General features: G+C 44.5%; 1 protein-coding gene across 2 annotated transcripts; it reads right to left on the bottom strand.

Moving 5' to 3' along the window:
• Positions 1–23: 23 nt before the first annotated feature.
• MKS1 (MKS transition zone complex subunit 1) lies at positions 24–18,691 on the bottom strand. Of its 2 annotated transcripts, XM_027870580.1 has the most exons (18): positions 18,598–18,691; positions 17,060–17,166; positions 14,304–14,374; positions 12,313–12,468; positions 7,813–7,922; positions 6,932–7,060; positions 6,534–6,638; positions 5,825–5,933; positions 5,511–5,567; positions 4,591–4,633; positions 3,958–4,020; positions 3,054–3,124; positions 2,494–2,563; positions 2,113–2,220; positions 1,599–1,732; positions 1,049–1,131; positions 876–964; positions 24–786 (listed from the first exon to the last, which is right to left on the bottom strand). In XM_027870580.1, the coding sequence occupies exons 1-18, from the start codon at positions 18,675–18,677 to the stop codon at positions 704–706; spliced, it is 1,668 nt and encodes a 555-aa protein (XP_027726381.1). In that variant the 5' UTR covers positions 18,678–18,691; the 3' UTR covers positions 24–703. The 2 variants fall into 2 exon arrangements, with proteins under 2 accessions (XP_027726381.1, XP_027726382.1); XM_027870581.1 differs by lacking the exon at positions 6,534–6,638.
• Positions 18,692–24,468: the final 5,777 nt, after the last annotated feature.

Genomic DNA, 24,468 nt, shown 5'->3' with positions numbered 1-24,468 from the left:
GTGGAAAATTAGACAAGAAAACATGAGAAGGTATAAAAACAAGTTTTATGTTTAAAACCTAAAAGCAAAAACCCAGCACTCAACAATGAATATGAGTTAGGTTGGATTAGGCAGGTAAGATGCATATTCTCACAGATACACACCCTCCCCACCACAAGAGACATACTCACCCCCTACACACACACCCACACACACATACACACCCACACACACCACACACCCTCCCATATCCTTCCCACCACCACACACAATTTGCCTGAGGCACAAGTCAAAAAAGAAGATGGTTTCAAGAGAGGCAGAACTCTGATGGTGATGAATACCCTTACTCATTTTACCTCTTCTTTCTTTCTGGCTTCCCTTGTGACGTCATGGAATCACCAAACACCTTGGGTCGTTGCCTGCTGCAAGGCAGGTCAATCTGGGGTTCCCTGGAGGGACCAAGCCTGTGACAGAGTCCGTCTGCCTGTGCAGCCCTCATCCCAGCAAGTGCTAGGCTTGCTGGAATCTACTGTAACAAGATGCAGACATAGATGGAAGGCTATGCATGAGCCGCAGGGCAGCCCATGGTCTCAGAGGGTTTGGAGTAGCTGTTCTTGGTTCTCAGGGAGCAACTGACCACGGTCCAGGGAAGAAGAGGAGGATGGAGGAGAAGCAGCCCCGGCCTTAGAAAGCAACGTGGCTGGGGTCGCTGCTGCCTAGGAGGCTACAGCGTCGAGGAGCTCACTAGATCCTGAGGGAGGTTTTCCCGAGCCTCCTGCATGCGGCGTCGGGCTCGCTGGAAGGCCTCTGAAAAAGCAGCGGATGAAAAGGGGTTAGCCTGCCTGGTCAGGGGAGACTAGGCTTGTGCAGGAAGCCAGCATAAGGGAGAAACCTACCTAGCACATTAAAAACACTATTTTGCTTGTAGAATCCTCCCAGTACACTCTGCATCTTCTTCCAACTGAAGCCAGGCTCCAAAAAGGCCCTGTTGGGGAGCGCCAAGAATAGTCAGTAGAGTCTGGATTAGGAGTGGGGAACCTCTATGCGAGTGAGCACCAAGGCCACTTACTTGGACTGCTGGATGCAGTGAAAGTGGAAGGTGACGCTGCCTGTTGTCTCAGTGCGGAACCCAAAGCGGCTCAGACGTCTCCCCTAGGGAACAGATGCAGAACAGCATCAATGAGATATACTACCCTACACTGCCTCAACCAGCAGGCATCCTCACCACTGCTAAGCTAAAGGTGGGCTCGGAATTCTAAGTTTAGGAATAGCTCCAATTTTACCAAAGAACAAGGTGCCCAACACAGACGGCTAGCTGCCTATAAATCCTCCTTTCTCCATCTTAGACCAGCAGCCTCTAGGGAGGAGAGAGGAAGAAGGGCATTTTCTGTTTTCTGAGATCGGCAGTACACTTACGTCTTACTGTAGAATGCAGCGGGCTGCCTCCTAGAACCTATGGCATCACAGACAACCTTGATTGTGGGAAGGAAGGGGATCATCCCTAATGCCAGAGCAATGGACAAATGAATATGGGACTTGTCCCATATTTCATTTCCTACAGAATAACAGGTTTGAAGTGCAGGGTTCACTTCCGCGGACCTAGCCAGGGAAAAACTCACCTTGAAGTTCCCTGGTATTCGCACGTATGATAGGTCTTCCAATTCTAGGGAGCCCCCAATGAAAAACCTTCTCAGTTCTGCCAGAGTTCCCAACTCCACTGGCCTCCACGTTGAGACTGTCATAGTATGAGACCCTATTTTGCCAAAAGGACAATAAACATTTGGACCAATAATGACCTGGCTTTTAGTGGAGTTTCAAAACAAGAGCTGCCTCCTCTCTCAAGGCCCTAAAACCAAGGCAGTTTAGAAGAGACACTAAAAAGTCCCAAGAATGTCACAAGCTGAGGAAGTTAGTTAGAGCTACATCCAGCAGTCCTTAACGGAGAAGGAAAATACATTGAGAACTTCAGAGAACCATGAAATACTTGTAATTCAAACGTCTGCCAACCCCTAATTAAAGTCCCTTTACCCCAGAAACAGAATTACTCTTTGGAAAATCTCTAGTTCTATGATCTGCTTACTGAGGGCCTAGAGCATTTTCACAATAGGAAAGGAAAGGGATGTGTGGATTTACCTGGTGCTAAGGGCAGCACTATGGACCCGTAGCCTTCCACTCGATATCTCTGCCAGAAATCCAGTGAGATGACCTCAAAGTACAGCACAGGCCACTGAGGGAGATCAGCTAGGGGTACATAAGTAAATGAAAGTGACACCCAGTTACTGCCAAGGACTGGTCCTGGATCAGCAGATAAGGCAGTGTGGAACACTGTAAAGAGCATGAGTGTTGGAGTCAAAGAACGCAAATTCAAATCCTGACTTTTTTATTTGCAACTTGCATAACCCTGGGTGAGTCATTTCCCTTCTTGAGGCTTCAGTTTCTTCATCTGAAAATAAAGGGCTGATGACCATGGGGGCCCCTTCCAGCTCTAAATCTACAAGCCCATGACCAACTTACCGAAAAATTCATTCTCCTGGAATAATGAAGCCTCAAATGTGAAAGGGTAAGAGAAGTAAGCCACTTCATCCTGGAGGGGGGACAGAAGGATCATCAGGTTACACAAAACCTCACAGAACAGAAAAAGCAGCCAACAACAGAACTTCTCCTGCACTAGAATCATCCAGAGAGTCACTTTGGTAAGGCTGCTGGAGGCCTGGTCATGCCACCCAGGGACACAAGGACACAGCAACTCAAAAGCAGAGCAGAAGAGCCTTCCATACAAAGTGTGGCCAAGGATGGCTTCATTTGTGATACCTGAATCCTCAGCGCCCAGCACAAGAGCCTGTCACATAGCTGGTGCTCAACGTATACTCACTGATTGGTTGCCTGATTTTTCCAGGGGCAGAGATGATTCCCCTGTACCAAAGAGACTAACTGAGGCCTCTAAGGGAGCATGACTCAGCTCTGGACACATCCCTGTGTTATATGTCTGCCTGATAAAGGAAGGGCTTCAAGTGCAATCCCCAAAGCAGACTTTCAGCTCTCTTCTAAAGAATCACCCTTCTCCTTCTCCTTACCATTCCTACTGATTTGGTAACACAGGTCTGTGTTACTCCTGAGAGCTGCTGAAATGGCGGACTTGACCAGTCTAAGAAGCAAAAACCAGAAAGCAGTTAGTCCACTGACACCTCAGAGGCTGGAGTCAAGTCTTGCCTAGAGCAAGACAAAGCACCCAGAAGAATCATGACAGCTCTCAGAGGAAGCCTTGGATAAAGCCAAGTGAAATAACTGGATACCAGCTCAGTTCACCTTCTATGTTCTGGGGTCATGGTGCCAGGTGTAGGGATAATGACGATGATAATAATAATAGCTAGCATTTATACAGCACCTTAAGGTTTATAGAACACTTTATAAATGTTATCTCATTTTATTCTCACAACAACCTGGGACGTAGGTACTATCATTACCCCATTTTACAGGTGAGGAAACTGAGGCACAGAGAGATTAAGTGACTTGCTCAGGGTCACATGGCTAGTAAGTGTCTGAGTCTGGATCTGAACTCTGGACTTCTTGGTTCTAAGTCCAACATTCTATTCACTGTACCCCCTAGCTGCCTAAGGATGCAAAGGTCTCATCCTCAAGAAATTTGAGTAGACCTATTTTTTCCAGCAAAGTCTCTGCTTAGATCTGTGTTAAAACAGTCATTACGAGAAAAGGGAAGAAGACATCCTACTTGGCCCTAGGAAACAACAATTCTGTTAGACACTCTTATCTGCTCCAAGCCATTGACCCCAGGGGGCAGTAAGCTCGACAAGCTTCCCCTAGAAGCTCCATCACAGCTAAGGACAAACTGAAGGGAAAGTATATACTAGAACCTATTTTGCCTGTACTCTGAATTAAGTGGCAACAGGAGTCTCTCCCCATGGAAAAGCATGCCATGAATTGGTTGAGCACCTTCTTCGAGGTTGTGGCATTACTTACTATCAGGCAGCTCCACAAAGAAGTGCACATAGAGACTGTCATATTCATAGCCCTGGGCTGAAACTGAAAAGAAAGGTAACAGTGGGAGTTGGCCTTGGTGAATTATGTCAACATGTTACACCCCCACCCAACAAGGTCATCAGTGGCTCTGCAATATAGTCCTTCGTGGTCCTGATCTCCAGCCACCCTTCAGGTTAACCACAGATGCCTAATGATTGAGCCCAGGGAAAGCTCAGTGCTCCAGAACACTAGCATCACTGACATCACAAGTGCTTCTGACTGCTGCAGGCTAAATGTAGGACCTCCTTTAGGGTATGGTGGCTCACCTACAACGTCAAGTGCTGCCTAAGGGGTCTGCCTAAGCATGAGGGACCACTATAATGATCAAAGATGATTCAAGCAGTGTTTTAAGGCTTGGGAAACACAACACAAGATTATCTCCACAACAACAGCATGAGATGACTGCTATAGATATGACTGTCCCCATTTTAGAGATGAGGCATCTGAGGCACAATGACTTACTCCCATGGTCACAGAACTACCAAGTGATGGGGTTGAGGGTGAAACCCAGGGCTCTCCTGGCTCCAAGTTCAGCAGCTTCTGTACCCTACCACATACTATCAAAACACTTACCTACTTCTCCATTTACAAAGAGCCGCAGGGAGCCAGGAATAGTCTAAAGCAGAGAGTGGAGAAAAGATTAAGAAGTGCTAAAAGATGCTGTCCAATAACCAGAGTGCCACTTCCAGGGATCACAGATACAAACCATCAAGGCAAAAGGGACTTAGAGCTACTACCTGATCCCAGATGTCAGGACCTTGGGGTGTGTGTGACTACCACCTCCCACTAATGTGCTATTCTCTTATCTCTGAGAAGTGGAAAAAGAAAAAGCATAGAAGTCAAGTGAAAGAGATCAAAGCAATGTGGGAGACCAATAACAATGGGCTGAGGACAGCAACAGCAGCTGCCCACTGAGGTACAGTGGAGAATGAAGCACCCAGGTGTCCTCTTTTTCTTGCACGGCAGAAGGCAAGAAACCAGGAGTGGATCCCACCCCCAAGAAAGCCATCCATTTCTGTAGACTGAGATTTTGGATTCAGAGCCAGAAAAGAACTTGGCAATTACCTAGCCCACCTATTTTATTTTACAGACACCTCTACTTACTCCCTGTGTGTGTCTTTGGTCACTCTGGGCCTCAATTTCCTCACTGAAGCCCAGAGTGACCAAAGACACACAGGGATTAAGTATAAGCAGTGGGATTTAATCCCAGATCTTCTGACTCAAAACTCAGTGCTCTTCCTACTATGCTGTACAGCCAGACTTGGAAGCAGAACTTCTGGACAGAGGATGGAAAGATCCCAGCACAACCAACTTAACCTGTTTTTTTGTCAGAGTCAAGGAACTGTTGATGGATGGTGCTGATATCACTTCTCATTTCCTGGCACTTGAAAGAAAAGTGCTCAGGAGGTGTGACAAACATACACTTGTTTAGCCTGTCATCCTGCTCTGAATTCATGCCATCAGTCCTACTGCAGGGAACTGAGGCTACTCACCATCTCAAAATCAGAACCCACAAGGCTGCTGAGGTACTCCTTGTGCCGGCCATAGAGCTGGGGAAACAAATCAAGAAGCAGAAGCTTTTCTCCCTTTTCCCCTGGGTTTTAGCTCTGACCAGTAAGGGGATGAGAAATAACAAAGGGGGAAGGCATAGAAAACCAGGTGACCACAGTTGGTCCTGACTCTCTGGCCAGCCCTACACCCCAACAACAGTGAGGGAGAGAAACTGCTGCCCCCATCCTCGGACACAGTCTCAGCTCCCAGTCTCTGAGGCCCACCCTGGAGAACTGTGGGAAAAAAGAGGCCTTACGTCCTTAAATACACGCTGTTCACGCTCTTCTTCCTCTCGCTGTGCAGGTGGGGACACGTCGCTAATTGTGTACTTCCACAACTCCCGCTTCTCCCCCTCCGTTACAATTCTGCTCCGATCACAACCATGAACAAAAGTTAGGGCAAAGACATTAAGGCTGGGCAAAGCAGATGTGATCTCTCAGGTCTGGTTTGGAGTGTTTGCCTGTTAGTAGTTTTAAGTTATACCTTCCGCAAGGTTAAGTATGGTTGGTTGTCAGTAAGTACATGACAGTTTAGGTTGGTACGGGAACAAGATCTGACCCTCAGCTTAATTACATCCATTCCTTGAAACGAAACTGCTCCAAGACAAGAAATTCAGAAGGAGACACAGACAAGAAGAACACTTTGCTTTCTATTACTGTGTTAAACATAATATACACTCAAAAAAACTGCCACAGGATTTCACGGTTCCCTATACAACCCTCTTTTCTATTTTGTTTGTTGAAATTTTACGGTTAGTAAATTAATAATAAAGTTTTTTTTAAAAATCTTGCTCCAGTCACTGTCCCTGAGGCAGGCTATTCTATTAAAAGTAGAGTTTCTAAAGTGAACAATGGAAAGGAATCAGACTTTCTTAAAATCTCAGCTTCTGGCATTAATAAATGAAGTCAAGGAAAAAGATTTCAGCCCACTGCACTCTCCCCAACAGCCCTCCCCCTTTTCCTCACCTGTAAGGCCCCTTGTTGTCTGTGAAATCTGGCTTTACTGTGATCACTCCATTACTGTCCACTTTCAGAGTACAGAGGACTTGTTCATAATTACTCTGACCAAGCCTACAGCCCAGGAAATTAAGACTCATGTTCAGGGGGCTTACATCAGCACCAAGGACAGAGGGTGAGGACATCAGAAGACCAGGGAACAGATGAGGCGAAGCTCCCTTTCCAGTCTCCCTTGGAACACAACTACCACTATAGTGCACAGTCTTCCAAAACAAAACTGGGCAAGGCAAAGGTTCCTCCCACTCACCCCTACGGTGACAATGATTTTCCTTTCCCATAGACAAATAATATAGGTGAAGGAAAGAGAGGACAGGGATCTGGGCAGTGTGGTCAGAGGTCTCACTCACTTTCCATAGGGTCCCAGGTCTGCCATGATGTACATGGTCTGAAGCGGTGTGTTGATGACATGGTTGTTCCTAACGAATTCTTCTGATGGTTCCCAGGTGATAATTCGGGACTTGACTATACTACCTTCCCTGCAGGAAACATCATGGGAACGCTGTCCTACCTATCCCCAGAGACTCCTTCGGGCAGAGACATGGGACAAAATAAAGACTGGAAGCACCAAAGAGCGATAAAAGGGAGCCCTCTACCCCTCAAGGTTGTCCATTCCACTTTGGGACAATGCTACTTCTTTCTGCCATCGAGCCTAAGTCTCTCTCTTTGCTACTTCTACCCCTTGTGGGGCCAAACAGAATAAATCTTGTTCTTCTTCCAAGTGACACTTTCGATTATTTCAACGACAGCTATCACATCCCACTCTTAAGTCTTTTCTTCTATAAGTTAAAACATTCCCTGTTCTTTTAACCAACTCTATTATGAAAGGACCAACCTAAAGGCCCTTTGCCTCCCTGGCTGCTGTTGCTGTCGTGTCTGACTTTTTGTGACCACATTTGGGGTTTTCTTCGCAAAGATGCTGGAGTGGTTTTTACCATTTTCTTCTCTAGCTCACCATACAGATGAGGAAACTGAGGCCGCTAGGGTTAAGTGATTTGCCCAGGGTCACACAGCTAGTAAGTGTCTGAGTTTCTGGATGCCCCACAACAAAAAGAAGGCCTTCCTAAAATGAGGCACTCGGGAATGAATACACTAGTCTAGATTTGGTCTGTTCAGGGCAGCAGGACAGTCACCTCCCTATTTCATTAGACCCATGAGGATAATGGAGATGACTGCAGGGGGAAAACACCCAAGCTAGCTTTACCACCATTAGCCCATATTCCTCTGGCACCTGCTTGTACTCAGCCCTCGTCGGTCCTGACGGCGACGCCGGACATTTGCCATCCGCTCAACCAGGAATGAAGGCACCTCAGTGTCAGATGTGGTCATTTTCTGACTATGCTGGGAAAAGACAAGAGCCATATGTCACCCATCTACTCACGATAACTTGAGGTGAAGCAACCAAGGGAATATTCTTACTTTCTGTTCCCAATCCCAGGATCTAGGCATAGTAAGCAGTCACCACATAATTACCTATGGTAATGAGGAAAGAGGTGGCACAGGTGATTCACAAAGAATGTCCTTTTGGCTTTGTTTTGCCTCATAATGTAAGCAATACAGTAGCCTTCTTAACTAAGCCTCGATTATGCTAATATTATAATCCGTTTGCATTCTCTAAGCACATGTCAACCAAAGGTAGGGTGAGGTTATGCAGTAACATGCTATTTCATCAGAGAGTGGTGAAAGCCATCTAAGGATAAAAACCTTTTGAGGATGTCTACCCACAAATAAATTGAGCATTAACCATACTTTATTTTAATTTCCATGCAAAAAATACCCAGGACCCAAACCAGACAATTCATGCCCTGTTTCATAGCTATCCTGAGGACAGCATTTGATTCAACCGATAGCATTTACTCAACACCTACTGTGTACAAAGCACTACACCCAACATTTCAAGACAGTATGGTAGACTGGGAAGACCCCTGTATTTGGGTCAGACCTGAAACTGAGTTCTAGCTTTCCCATTTGCTAGTCCTTTGATACTGTGGTCAAGTCACTTAATCTCACTGAGTCTCAATTTCCTTTCCTGTAAAATGACTAACTCCCTGCCTCTCAGTATTGTTGTGAGGAAAATGCTTTGTGAATTAAGAACAATATAATTTTTATGTAAGGTGATGAAAGTTAAAGCAAGAGACAAGGTCCCTGTGCTGGAGTTTATAATTTCAATGGACAGAGAGAATGAGCGCGCGCGCGCGCGTGTGTGTGTGTGTGTGTGTGTGTGTGGCACACACATTCCCAAAACATGTCAGTAAGTACATAGTACAAATTCAGTGCAAGAACATAAGCTATGAACTGTGGCCTAGACACAGCCTTACAACTGCTCTGGATTTCTCTCTTTCTCTCTCCAAACAGAATCTTGGCTTAACTTCTTTTTTTTTTTTTAATAAATTTATTTATTTTTAGTTTTCAACATTTACTTCCACAAAATTTTGAGTTCCAAATTTTTACCCCATCTCACCCCTCCCCCCACCCCAAGATGGCATGCATTCTGAATATGCCTTCCCCAAGTCTGCTCTCCCTTCTATCTCTCCCTCCCTTCTCTTATCCCCTTCCCCTTCTATTTTCCTGTAGGGCAGGATAGATTTCTGTACCCCATTTCCTGTATTTCTTACTTCCCAGTTGCATGTGAAAACACTTTTTTAAAACATGTGTTTTTAAAACTTTGGGTTCCAAATTTTCTCCCTTCCTCCCTCCCCACCCACCTTCATTGAAAAGGCAAGCAACTCAATATAGGTTATATATGCACAGTTATGCAAAACACTTCCATAGTAGACATGCTGTGAAAAACTAACTCTATTTCCCTTAATCCTATTCGCCCCCACCCCCATTTATTCTATTCTTTCTTTTGACCCCATCCTTCCTCAGAAGTATTTGTTTCTGATTACCCCCTTTCCCAATCTTCTCTCCTCTCTATCATCCCCCTACTCTCTTGTCCCCTTCCCCCCCTATTTTCCTCTAGGGTAAGATAGATTTCCATACCCAATTGAGTGTGTATGTTATTCCCTCCTTAAGCCAGATCCTATGAGAATAAGGTTCACTCATTCCCTCTCACCTTCCCGTTTCCCCTCTACTGTAAGAGCCTTTTCTTTTCTGTGTTTTTTTTTGTGTGAGATAATTTACCCCATTCTACCTCTCCCTTTCTCCTTCTCCTAGTATAATCCTCTCTTACCCCTTAATTTTTCTCTCCAGATCAACTAACCTGTGCCCCCTATCTATTTATCTATCTATCTATCTATCTATATCTATATGTGTGTGTGTATACACACACACACACACACACACACACATATAATTTTTTCCCTCTAACTACCCTAATACTGACAAAGGTCTCATGAGTTACAAATATCATCTTTCCATGCAGGAATGTAAACAGTTCAACCTTAATAAGTCTCTTATGATTTCTCTTTCCTGTTTACCTCTTCATGTTCCACTTGAGTCTTGCATGGGAAAGTCAAATTTTCTATTCAGCTCTGGTCTTTTCATCAAGAATGTTTGAAAGTCCTCTATTTCACTGAATGACCATTTTTTACCCTGAAGGATTATACTCAGTTTTGCTGGGTAGGTGATTCTTGGTTGTAGACCTATCTTCTTTGCCCTCCAGAATATTATATTCCATGCCCTGCAGTCCCTTAATGTAGAAGTTGCTAAATCTTGTGTTATCCTGATTGTGTTTCCACAATACTTGAATTGTTTCTTTCTGGCTGCTTGTAATATTTTCTCCTTGACCTGGGAACTCTGGAATTTGGCTACAATATTCCTAGGAGTTTTCCTTTGGGGATCTCTTTCAGGAGGATATCGGTGGATTCTTTCAACTTCTATTTTGCCCTCTGGTTCTAAAATATCAGGGCAGTTTTCCTTGATAATTTCTTGAAAGATGATGTCTAGGCTCTTTTTTTGATCATGGCTTTCAGATAGTCCAATAATTTTTAAATTCTCTCTCCTGGATCTATTTTCCAGGTCAGTTGTTTTTCCAATGAGATATTTCACATTGTTTTCTAATTTTTCATTCTTTTGGATTTGTTTTACAGTGTCTTGATTTCTCATAAAGTCACTAGCTTCCAATTGCTCTATTCTAATTTTTAAGGAAGTATTCTTCAGTAATCTTTTGGACTTCCTTTTCCATTTGGCCAATTTTGCCTTGTAGGGCATTCTTCTACTCATTGGCTTTTCGGACCTCTTTTGCCATTTGGGTTAGGCTATTTTTTAAGGTGTTATTTTCTTCAGTATTTTTTTGGATCTCCTTTAGCAAGCTGTTGACTTGTTTTTCATGATTTTCTTGCATCACTCTCAGTTTTTCCTCTACTCAAAATCCCTTTTGAGCTCTTCCAAGGCCTGGGACTGATTCATATTTTTCTTGGAGGCTTTGGACATAGGAGCTTTGACTTTGTTGTCTTCTTCTGATTGTATGTTTTGATCTTCTTTGTCACCAAAGTAAGATAATATAGTCTGACTCTTTTTGCGCTGCTTACTCATGATTCCGGCCATTTACTTGAGTTTTAAACTCTTTGTTAAGGTAAGAGTCTGCTTCCAATGTGGAGAATGTACTGTCTCACGCTTCGGGGGTTTATACAGCTGTTTTCAGAGTTACTTTTAGGAACCTGTAAATTTTCAGTTCTTTCAAGATGGTATGATAAGGGGCGAGGTGTTTCCTCTCCACCATCACAACAAGCTCCACCATGCCAGTGCTCCTCCTCTCCCCAGGACTGCCCCTCAGAACTGTGACCCAGATCCAAGCACGAGCAAAGCAAGACATTCCTGCCTCAGCACTGGCAAAGAGATCCCGGCAATCCCCCTCTAATCAGCCACTCGATTCCCCCTCAGTCTGTGGGCCAGAAGCTCAGGAGGCAGTCGCTGCCCCAGGGGTGACTGATACCTAGCTTCTACCTCTCACCACAGTCATAGACTTTTCCCACTGAACTTCTAAGTTGTCTTTGGCTTTCATGGGTTGAGAAGGCTGGAAACCACCACAGCTGCCTGCAATTCAGTCCTCGGAGGCCTGCTCCAGGGTTGCTGTGGCCTGCACGCGCACGCCACACTGCGCTCCTCTCCCCGCCTGGCGCGATATACCTTTCCGATCAACCATCCAGGTTGTCTTGGGCTGGAAATTTGTTTCCCTCTGTCTTTTTGTGGGTTCTACTGCTTTAGAATTTGTTTCAAGTAATTTTTTTTTTGCAGGTATTTGGAGGGGTTTGGGGGAGAGCTCAAGCAAGTCACTGCTTTCACTCAGTCATCTTGGCTCTGCCCCCTCTTGGCTTAACTTCTGAAGGAGTTCCACATTCTAATCTTTTTTTTTTTTTTTTGGTGATGCAACTGGGAGTAAGTGACTTGCCCAGAGTCACAAAGCTAGTGAGTGTTACTTGTCTGAGACCAGATTTGAACTCAGGTCCTCCTCACATTCTAATCTTTATCTTGTGCCAGCACGGAGAGATCCTGGGAGACATTTCTCCCCTTATGCAATCCACATGCCTATCTTGGTTCCCACAAACTCTCTTAGACATGGGACCAACATTAACAGCGAAGAGAAGCAGTAGCCACACCCCCTGCAAACTGGGGTCACTTTAATCCAACACTGCTGCTAGCCTGGAGCAGGAGATGCCAGCTCTAGTCAAGTACATCCTAGTGGCTAGAATGGGTGCCCATCACATCCCTACAGGTTTGGAATCTTCACACAGGGCACTGGTTGGTAGAAGGAGAGAGAAGTTTGGAGATAGCAAAATGAAGAACATACCTCCTCCAAGTTGGTGTAGCGATCAGAATCAGTGTAGGTGAAGATCCGGTGATTCTTCCTGCCCCCAGAAGCCTCCATATTTAAGATCTCCTGGCGATATTGGTGATCCAGTGGGGTTTGACAGGCTGTCTCATTCTGGTACAAGTCTACCTCAAACTACAAGCACAGGGGATAGAGAACAGGTGTCCCTTGAGAAAACTCTCAAACGAAGTTCATGTTGTTTCTCACCCAAATTCATCCTACAGAATTTATTCTCCTTGGCATATGTATATAGTCAACCCTCAGTTATCCAGGCTAAAGAATATGAATAGAACAGAAATGACATTGGAAGGGCTGCTGAAAGACACTAATACATTGCAAGTGAAGCAATGTGCACAAAAACATTTTAGAATTCTGCTTCAAAAGGTTACTAAGATATTTCTGCCTTTGATGCAGAGGACCTGATGCTAGGTAAAAACTCCAAGGAAGACAAAGACAGAAAGGAAGGTCTCATTTACACCAAGATATTCAAAGCAGTACTTCTGGGGAGGAGCAAAGAGATGGAAAAAAAAGGAGGTGTCCAGGGATGAGGTAATGGCTAAACAAACTGTGCTACCTGAATGCAATGGATATTATTTTGACACATGAAGCAATGAATATGGAGAATTCAAAAAAGTATGAGAAGACTTAAATGCAGAGTAAATTAAATCAAACCAAGAGAACAATATACATAATGACTACAACCATGTAAACAGAAAGAACTAAAGACCAAAAGTGAACACTATATAATTACTATATAAACACTTGTAATGACCAAGCAAGGACACTGAGAAGAGTTGAAAAAAATGAATCTCCCTCCTTGCAGAGGTAGATGACTATAGGTGTGGAATAGGGCACAAACTGTCAGACATAACTGATGTGTTGGGCAGTCTTGCTGAAGTGCTTTTATTTTCTTTCCTTCTGAGGTGGGTACGTTATATTTGGAAATAACGGGACTAGGGACTAGACCTGTAATTTCATTGGTAGAGGGAACTCCTAGATGAGGGAACTCCCTACATTAATGCAGGTCAGCACTTTCTTTCAACTTCTAGTCTTAGAGAGCTGCCCAGAGCACTGAGAGGTTGAGTGACTTGCCCAGGGTAATGTAACCAGGATGTCAGAGGCAGGACATGAACCCAGGTCTTCCTGGCTCTGAGGCCAGCTTTCTATCCACTACACCATGCTGCCTCTCATTGGGAGATAAATGTGCGATCAAAAAAACTTAGATATATTTTTGTTAAAAATAAAAAAGAACATAGGACAGGGCATGGATGACTAAAATCCCAGATCATCCTCTAATTTCATTTGGGTGGAGACCTTTGAACTTCCTCTTCTATCTGTTTTTCCCCTGGAGCTACTCATTGGAAGTAACAGTGATGGGTGGGATACAAGTTCCCTCCTTTTCACTCTCTCTTCTATGGGGAAAGACCAAAAAGTGGACAATGAGAGAGAAAAGGAAGAGGAGAAACAAGGATCCTTCTACCATAGGAGGATAAGTTGAAGGAACTGGGCCTATTTTGCCTGAAAAAGGGAAGACTCGGGGCATACTCAACTATTTGAGGGGCTGTCAAGTGGAGAAAGGACCAGACTTGTTCTCACTGGGCAGAACCAGAGGCAGTGAATGGAAGTTACAAAAGGCACACTTGGGCTGGATATCAGGAAAAACTGCCAAAGAGAGCTGTCCCAAAGGAGGCTGCCTCAGGAGGTCTCCAACCAGAGGCTGCCGACCACTTGTTGGTAAGTTACAATCAGTATTCCCTTTGCATACGGGTTGGACTAGAGGCCATTGAGGTTCCTGAGATTCAGTGACATTGTGTGGGGACTAAGAGCTGCCTCATCAAGTCAGCTAGGAGTTCACTATGTGTGGGTCTGCTGACAGCTCCCCTTGATGCAGCAGCTGCCTCTCCAGACAGTCAGCAGTCACATCTGTGAAGCGGGAAAGGGGGAGGGGGAAACCGAAGCCAGTGACTCACCTGACTAAAGAGTTTCTCCTGCCAACCAATCACCGCCTCTTCTTCGTCCACTTCACCTCTCGAGTGCCCACCTACAAGACAGCAGAAGGAGCCAACTGCCTCTTCCCTTCCACCTCCACAGAGGACAACCAAGCACCTGCCAAACACTGTGAAACTCTTAATTGGCCAACATTCATTACGACCCTGTGAGCAGAGGCCTCCTACATCCTCCTCCTCACTCCCCAAGTTTCAGCTCCAGTTGGGCAGCAGGAGTTAAACTTCAGTGATAAGTGTCAAACAGCCCCACTGTGGCCCTCCTCAAACTGCTTGTTCTTGCTGGAGGAGAATCCTAGCCCCTTGAGCTTACCAGATCATGCCTAGAGCTGAAATGCCTAGAGAAGAAACACAGAACCCACAGAAAGGGAGCTGAGAGAAGGCAAAATGATTACTTCCAAGAAGAATCCAATCCAATCAGTCTACTCTCACCTTTTTCAAAGAGAAAAGTCTCCTCAAAGACAAATGTTCAATTATGTCCAAGTCATTTATAATTTGGGGAGGGGAGGGGACAGGAGTCAATATTAGGAGGAAAGGGTACAGTAAGGGAGACAGGAGAGGATGAAACTTAGAATCACAGATTTAGAGCAGAAGAATCCTCTAGGGATCATCTAGTTGAGGGGTTCTTAACTTTTTCCATGTCGACCTAGCAGGCAATCTAGTGAAGTCTATGGACCACTTCTCAGAATATTTTTAAATGCCTCAAATAAAATACAACGGACTACATGGGAAAACATTTTTTTAAAGTTCATGGACTTCAGATTTAGAACCCCTGATCTAGTCCAATCCCTTCACTTAAGAGATAAGGAAACTAAGGCCAGGAGAGGGGAAGAAACTTGATTAAGGCCAAGTAGTGAACAGGAGAGCCAGGCACAGAAGCTAGGACCTGGGCCTCCAAATTCAATGTTCTTTTCACTTTACCATCTGTTCCTCCTCCTCCCCCGAGGGGTTTTTACAAGAGAAATAAGAAAGGGTCTAGTTACTGAATAGTGTTCCTCCTCCATTCTTTAGCCAATGAAAATTGCAGATGTATACCTGACTTACAAGGGTGAATTTCATAGGCAGGCCCCAATTGCTAAGTCAGCTATTTGGAAATTGGAACTCACTTTCCTATAAAAATGTTAAAAGTGGCAGTTAAGATTCTTTTCATTCCACAAGATACATTTAACCAATAGTGTAACCACATGTAATCATCATTCTAAACACTGTTTCCATGGGAAAATCTATCTCAAGTTCCAGCTTGAGACAAAAAAGAACACTGTCCATGTCCACAAGGGTGACTTCCCTAAGTCCCCAAAACACTGTTGCACAGTGAGCGTGTCAAAGCTGTATGGTCAGGTTCAAAGGACCAGAGATTCAGAACGAGAAGGGACCTCAAGGCAATCTAGTCCAACCTTCTCGTTTTACAAATGAGAAACCCTAGGCCTAGAGAGGATAAATGACTTGTCCAAGGTCACAGAGTCAGTAAGTAGCAAAGCCATGATTTAAACCCAAGGTCTCTGACTCCAAATCCAGCACACTTTCCAAGATTTTTGGACCTTGAAATTTACCCAAAGTCACATATATGAGAAAGCATAAGAATAAACTTTTGTTTTTTTCTTTTTTTGCTGCGGCAACTGGGGTTAAGTGACTTGCCCAGTCACACAGCTAGTAAGTATTAAGTGTCTGAGGCTGGATTTGAACTCAGGTCCTCCTGACTCCAAGGCCAGAGTTCTATTCACTGCGCCACCTAGCTGCCCTAGAATCTCTTACTTTTGCATAACACTTTCAGATACATTATCTCATTTGGTCATAACTGCTCTGTAAGGCAGATATTTTATAGAAGAGAAAATTGATTTTCAGAAATGGGCAATATACGATTACAGAACAAGGACAAGAAAGGGCTAGAACTATGCAGTGGCATGTACTCTGATAGGTTCTAGAGCTGTGATATACAAGATCCTTTGTGTTCAAATGTCTTCATAACTAGCCCCCTCTCCCACGTTTCCAATCTTCTCACACCTCACACCTTGCCCTCCACTCTCCTTAGAGACTCTTCAATCCAGTGACACTGGCCTTTGCGGTTCTAACAAGATAACTTGTTGGATACTCCATCTCCTGACTCTAGGCAATGTCACTGCCTGGAATTCTCTCCCTCCTCATCTCTCTCGTGGCTTCTTTCACATCTCAACTAAAATCCCACTTTGTACAGGAAGCCTTTCCCAAGCCCCCTTAATTCTAGTACCTTCCCTCTGTTGATTATCTCCAACTTATCTTGTATGTAGCTTGTCTGTACAAAGTTGCTCGCATGTTGTCTCCCATTAGACTGTGAGCTCCTTGAGAGCAGGGGTCATCTTGTTTTTCTTTGTATCTGGCATGCTTGGCACAATGACCAGCATAGAGTAGCTGATACTTAATAAATGTTTACTGACTGACTGACTAGGTCATGGTAGTTGTGGCTAGGCCACAACTAGTACCCATGCAGAACTCCTTTGGTAAACAATGTACTTCTCCTTTCCCCTCAAACCCTCTTTGAGGAAGCAGAGCACGCTAACCTCCTCACAGGTATAAAGTCCCCAGGAGTCCAGGACAAGAGCAGAGAATTCAAGAACTCAGGTCACTACTGCTTCCTAGGAGGCAGGACGAAGATGAACAGGAATGGTTACCCTCAGACCTCAAATACCACCTGCTCCCACTACCCTCCCCAAATTCCCAACCAATTAAATCATAATATGAATACATACTGGCTGATGTTTGTGGGTTAAAGGTGGTCAAGTCTATAAGGTCATCTACCAGCTGAGAAGGAGACTGGTAGAGAAGGCTGCTTGAGGTGACTTTCTGGAGATGAACTCTGAGAGAGAGAGAGAGAAGTCTAATATAGACAACACAGTGATGGGGTGGCCATATCACAGAGTTGGAAAAGAGTGCCATAAATGGGAGTGGGCAGCTAGGGAGGGCAAGGCTTTGCAAGAATGTGTAGGGGGTGAGGGAAGATAGAGAACAGGGTTAAAGCAAAGTCTGTGATTGGGGAGGAATGGGTAACAGCACATTCAGGAATCCTGGTAGAAACAGACAGACCTAAGGGAAGTTGTGTTTGTGAGAGGAAAGCATGCTTGTGGTAAGGTGTGAGGGAGAATGACTCAGGTCGCAGAGAAGGAATGTCTATCTTGGGGGGGCCCCAAAGAACATGAGATGGGAACCAGGTAACTACACAATGTTAGGAAGAGGGGGCTTAGAAATTCTGACCAACCATCTCATTTTGCAAAGGAAACAGAGGCCCAAAGGAGAAGAAAGGTTTACGTTCATACAGCAAGGCCTCATCAGAACCTAGGTCTCCAGACTCCAGAATGCTCTACTGCAGCTCAATGATTCTGGAGAGCTAGATTCTAAACTCTGCTTGACAGTTACTTTGGGGGCCTTTGGGTTGCTTCTCTCCCTAGGCCTGCTTCTCCACTTACCCACCCCCCAAAATGAAGGAGATGGACTTTATTTTAGGGCTTAAAGCTAGAAGGAATCTTACACTCAATTCAATGAGCACTTTATCAAATGCTCCTTTGTACAAGGTGCAAGATGTGAAGAAGACAAAACTGAAAACAGGTCTTGCTCTCCAAGGGCTTCCCTAGAGATCCTCTGCCCCAACCACCTTGTTTCACCGTTGTACAATGAATAATAACGGAATCAGACTGGGAGACTCCATTCAGTCTTTCCTAAGTTCAAATCTGACCTCAGAAACTTACTAGCCGTGTGACCCTGGGCAAGTCACTTAAAGAAAAAAAACAACTCTGCCTCAGTTTCCCCATTTGAAAAACAGGGATAATAAAAGTACCTACCCCCCAGGGTTGTTCTGATGATAAAATGAGATAAAAACCGTCAAGCGCTTAGCACAGTGCCTGGCACATAGTAAGCACTATATAAATGTTAGCTATTATTATTATCATCATGATTGATAATGAGGGTGATGTCTTGTGAATTTCCGGGAGCAGTTCCTAGTGTCTGAACGGGAAGGGACCTCAGAGGCTGGAGTTCAACCTCTGTATGTTACAAAAAAGGACACTGAGGCTGAGAGACAAGTGACTTGCCTAAAGTCACACAGGGAGAGAGCGCAGGCTCGAACCCGGGGTTGGCGCAGGCGCCTTACGCTACCCCCACGTAGCCCGGCTCTGACGCTCCAAGGATGCTGCGGGAGTGGGGGTAGGGGAGGCGGCCTTCAAGGCACTTATCAAGTGGAACACACGCAGAGGGGGAGGGGAGGGGCGGGGCGGGGGCGAGGGGAAGCCGGTACCGGAGCCGAAGGTTGCGCACGGGGTCCCGGGAGCGATACACGGCCTCCGCACTGTCGGTACTCCAGCCAGAGTCAGCCATGGCCACCGCTCTGCTGCGCCTGCGCAAGTGAAACGAGCACTCGCGCGCTCTCCGTTCTCCTGGCAACGGGGCACGCCGGGAGGAGCCCGGTGCAGGGCGGGGCGATGACGCAATCCCAGCTCTGGATGGACTTGCTGAGTTTCTCTTTACGCAAAGAACGATTTGCGAGGCAGGCGCCTGCGTGCAGAGAGGTACCCCCAGAATGGCCAGACCTCTCTGCAGCTGGGGGAGTGCGATCTAGAATCTAGAGTAGGGTTATCTATAAGACATCCCCCCTCCCCCCGATAGATTTCAGAGGACCCCAATTTGTTTTCGTTAACCTCCAAGGGAAATTTAGCAATTCATGATTCTGGGAAGCAGTTCTTAGGTTAGTTGGCTTCACCAGGCTGCTCAAGCGGCCTATCACACAAAAAGTTAAGAATCCCTTAGCTAGAGCATCTGATCCAACCCCGTCATTTTATGGAGTAGGAAATTGACAGAGGTTAAGTGATTCTCCTTAGGACAGGCACAGACAATCAATCTATAAACGTTCATTAAGCTAATATGAAGCAACTAGGGCATTGTTCCTAGAGTTGGGATAGACCTGAGTTCAAATGCTGTCTCGTATACTGTGTGACCCTGGACAAGTCATTTACCTCTGGTTGCCTCAGTTTTCTCATCTATAAAAATGGGGATCGCAAAAACACCTACTTCTTAGGGTGGTTGTGAGAATAAAATGAGATAATATGTATGAAGTGCTTTGTAAAACTTAAAGTACTAAATGCTAGTATTACTATGTGCCACATGCTGGCACTGGGCTCATCTTGGTGTGGATACAAATACAGAAAAATATAAATAAAAAACTCTGCCTTCAAGTAGCTTACTTTCTTTTAAAAATTGTTTAATTTGTATTGATAGCTTCATTTTTATATCACCTTGATTTCATAACAATAAAAAAGAGGGAAAAAAGAGTGCAGCAAAAATAACCAAACCACCAACAGAGTCTGACAATATGTACCTTCATACCCATTGTTCCATCAACCTCTGAAAAGAAGGGAGGGAGATTCTAGGGAGCAAGCTTGGTCGTTATTCACCCATAGCATTCAGTTTCCTTTTTGTTCCTTTTGTTCTTTTAAAATTATTTTTTTCAATTAAGAAACATTTTTTTATTAATCGGTGGCTCCTACTGACTCCCAAATGAGAAAATAAAAAAAACCCCGAAAAATAAAGCCATTTGTACACAGCTGCCTAATCCAGCAAAACAATTTCTTATGTTAGCTATGTCCTCAAATGTATGTCTCTTTCTGCATTTATGTTCATTACCTTTCTGTCAGTAGGTAAATACTGTGTTTTGTTTTCATTCTTTTAGAATTGTGGTTTCTCAATGCATTGATCAGAATTCTCAAGTTTTTCAAAGTTCTTTTTCTTTATAATGCTGTTATCATTGAGAATGATAATTTGTTCTATTTCTGTTCAATTCGATCTATATCAGTTCATAGATATTTTCCCAATTTCCTCTGAAAAATCTGTTTCATAATTCCTTGTGGTGGCATGATATTAATCTATTATATTCATATACCACAATTTATTAAACCTTTTCCCAATAAGATATCCCCTTAGTTTCCAATATTTGGCTACCACGAAAAGAGCTACTATGAATATTTCTGTACCATATAGATCCTTTGCCTCATTCTTTGATTTATTTGGAGTATAGGCCCAGTAGTGGTATAACTGTATCAAAGGGTATGCAGAGCTTGAAAACTTTTTGGGATAATTCCATATTCCTTTTCAGAACAGCTGCAACAATTCATAGCTCCATCAACAGTTCATTAGTGTGCCTGTTGGGGGCAACTAAGTGGCACAGTGGCTAGAATGCTGGGCTTGGTGTCAGGAAGACCTAAGTTTAAATCTTGCCTCAGACCCTTATCAGCTATGTGACCCCGAGCAAGTCAGTCTCTATTTGCCTCAGTTTCCTCATCTGTAAAATAGTGATAATAATAGCACCCATGTACCGGTGTTGTTGTGAGTCTCAAATGAAATAATAATTGTAAAGCACTTAGCACAGTGTCTGACACATAGTAAGTACTATGTAAATGTTAGTTATTATTATTATTTCCCTACAGCCCTCCAATATGTGTCACTTTCTATTTTTGTCTTCTTTGTCAGTCTGATAGATGAGTTGGAGCTTCAAGGTTGCCTTAATTTGCATTTCTTTCATTTTTAGTGTTGTAGAGCATTTTTTCATATGATTGTTGATAACTTGGATTTTTTTCTTTCTATTCATATTCTTTGATAGTTTATCTATAGGAGAATGACTCTTACTCTAATAAATTTGAATGAATTTCTTATATATGTTGGATATAAGACTTTTATCAGAGAAACTTGTTGCAAAGATCTATTCCCAGTAACCTATTTCCCTTCTAATTTTTATAACATTCACTTTGCTTGTGCAAAAACTTTTAAATTTTCTAGAATCAAAATTGTCTAATTTATCTTGTATGATTCTATCCTTTATTTGGTGATGAATTCTTCTTCTATCCATTGATCCAAAAGGTAATTTCTTCCTTGCTCTTCTAATTTGTTTATGATATGACCTTTTACGTCTAGTTTATGTATCCATTTGGAGCTTTCTTGGGGTAATTTGCATAGCCTCTTCTCCATCTGTTGTACCACTGAGAAGAGGAGAATCTAGGAATAAACCCAAAAATCTGGTGATCGTTTGACTAGCAATAATCCCACAAATATCCTCAAGGAATGGCTGCTGTTCCCACTAGTGACCCAGGATGGCAATGGGATCCCAAACATTCAGGCCTAATTACTGAAGAGGACCTTTAGAGTCTGTAACAACAGAGACCTAACTGCAGCAGAGGAGAGAGAACACAGGGAAAGGACTAGAGACAGAGAACATGCTCAATTTTTGGCTGCTGGTGTGGACAGCTAAAGACCCGAGGGTGCTCCTAGTGACTGGGGTAATGGGGAAACTTGCTTTTGATGCCACATGGAGGACCACTGGTCCAAGGAGTGCCCCTCCAGGGTGTCCCATCCCCCAGGAATGATGTCCAACATGTGACCAGGAAGGACATTGGAAGAAGGATTGTCCTCAAGGTTGGAAAAGTAGTAGAGCCACCTCCCAGTACCCTGTCCTCCAGTCTTCTCAAGACTCAGAATAAGGGGAGAGGCTGGGGCTTGGCAGTGCTCCCACTTTCTCCATCTCTCTCACTGAACCCTGGGCAAAAATCAGTCGAAGGTAAAGTCACCTGCTTTATCATGGCTAGGTTCTCTCTTTTAACCAACTACTCTGGCCCTACTTGCCCCTCAACCTGTTGGATCATGAACATCGAGAGAAAAATCAAGGGATATCTTGAGACATACCCCCCCATACCCCCTCCCCTGCCTATTTGAGGATCTGTGGTCTGAACACTCCTTCCTTATCATCTCCTCTTGCCCAGCCCTCTTGTTGGGAAGGGACTGATGCTAAAATTGGGGAATCAATTTTCTCTAGTTAAGACTCCCATCTCCCTTTTTCCTCTGTTCATCAGACCTCATGTTCCCCCAGAAGTGTGGGAGACAGTTGAGTCAATTGTTTGGGATCAGAGAATTCCTGGGTGAGCTATTTATGCCACCCCAGCCATTGTTCGCCTCTGAGACCCTAATGTGCTCCCCCACACCTCTTCACACAGACTCACAATTTATTTTTGCCTTTGAATGGACACCCCGTGGAAAATCAAGTCCGTGTCAAGGACAGTCTTGCCCCTTGTTTTTCGGGATAGCCCCCATTTATTTGGCCAGGATTTTTGAAGAGATTTAAGGGACCTGGAACTAGCAGATAGTAGCTTAATTCAGTATGTGGACGATATTTTTATTTGTAGCCCCACCTGAGAGGCTTCTTTGGGTGCTACTGCAGGAGCTCTTAATTTCTTGGGCACTCGAGGCTGTAGGGTCTCTTTGAACAAAGTCCAGATAACACGCCAGTCTGTAAAGTGTCTGGGCCGTGAACTAACACCCGTCTCTCATTCCTTAACCTCAGAGAGGAAAAGGACAATCCTGTCTATCCCCTGTTCCAACCACTAAGAAACAATTTCAAACTTTTCTAGGCATAGCTGGATTTTGTAGACTCTGGATCCCTAATTTTGATCTTATTGCCAAGCCCCTTTATGACTCTCCTCAAGGCCCTGACTCATTCCCTCTAGAGTGGGGCCCTGACCAGGCTAAAGCTTTTGAGACTTTGAAAACTAAATTGACCACCACTCCAGCATTAGCTCTACCCAATGTAGAAAAACCTTTCACTCTTGTATGTTGATGAAAGGAGAGGACAGGCTTTGGGAATCCAAACACAGTCCTTAGGACTTGACCCCAGGCAAGTTGCTTATTTTTCAAAACAACTAGACTCAGTGGCTTCCAGATGGCCTTCATGCCTCCAGCCTCCAGGCAGTAGTTGCTACAGTCATTCTGTTCAAAAGTCATCTGACTGGCAGTAAGCTAGGAGAAACACCAGACAAGTCTGTCGGGCTTGCCCAACTTCTACCCAGAGGCTCTGGAATATATGTGTGAATCCTTGTGATGGGGTTGGGATCTGGGCCCCAGAAAGGAAAAACCCTGGATTTTCCCACATGGCCAAATCTCTGGCATTTCCCTGAGGCTATAATCCCATCAACTGGCCTTTCATTGTGGACCTCCCTATCGCCCCAGGCCATTTCTCCATTCTCCCTTGGCCACGTGGTCCAGGTCCCTGGAATTCTATTACCTCATAGACTACTTGGCCACTCCTAGATCCCTCCCATACTCTTTCTGTATATAAGGTCCATCTTGTCTCCACTAAAATGCTCTGATTCTTACTATCTAGCCACTGCTTAGATTCCTAAAATCTAGCTACTGCTCAGATTCTTATAATCTAGTCACTGCTTACCCACGTTCAGACTCCTTAAGAGTCTGCCCAATATGACGTATGTTCTAATAAACCTTGTCTTTGGCTGAAACAAGGCTTGGGTCAAATTCTTTCGGGCAGGTCCCATGTGTTGTGATTTTGGGGTCCCACGACCCCTCTACCCCTAAACTGCATCATTTGGAGGATCTCAAGCTACTGTTTGGAAAGACCCTAGCCTCCTCCAGCAGACAGATGGATAAAAAGAGGTGAAATCATACATACCCTTTCCTTTTATGTTTTAACCTTGCCATAGTCATCTTTAATTCCTTCCAGGGAAATTGTTTTGTTTTTCCTCTATGCTTCTTTTATGTTAGGGAAATTGTCTTTTCTTTATACTCCTTTTGTGCCTGTTTGGTCCTTGTTTGCTTAACCTCCTTACCAGGTTTGTCTCCTCCAGAGTCTGAGCCATCAACTTCCAGATGACTGCTCAGGTTATATACCAACCTCCCACTGAGTTCAAGGTCTCTAGCCCACTGCATGTGGCATCAGCCGGTTCCGAAGTCTGACTCATTGAACAGGACCCAGAGAGGCAGAAACAGCTTATACCCCTTGCTAGCAGGAAACAGACCTTTGCCCCTTACCCCAAAAGAATTTGGGTCCCATTTGTTTGAGGGGGGAATGACAGGATATGGGCTCTGGAACTGCAACTGCACCCGCCCACCCCCAAATTTTCCTTGCACTTTCCCACATGGCCAAATCTCCTGCACCTGGGGCATCGACTCATCCGGGTAATCCTTTCAACTGATCTTTCATTCTGGCCTCACACCCAAACCTCCAATTCTCTGTTACTTTTAACATAGCCCAGCCCGTTATTGTCTGGATGGCCCCAGGCCACTTCCCACCCTTAATTCCTTCTAGACCCCTTCTCTGTTACCTCTCAGTCACCTA

Source organism: Vombatus ursinus, unplaced genomic scaffold, assembly GCF_900497805.2.
Source record: "Vombatus ursinus unplaced genomic scaffold, bare-nosed wombat genome assembly UNPS02014797.1, whole genome shotgun sequence".
NCBI classification, from domain to species: domain Eukaryota; kingdom Metazoa; phylum Chordata; class Mammalia; order Diprotodontia; family Vombatidae; genus Vombatus; species Vombatus ursinus.
The sequence above is the reverse complement of the archived record's forward strand: the minus strand, read 5'-3'. Positions and strand labels throughout refer to the sequence as shown.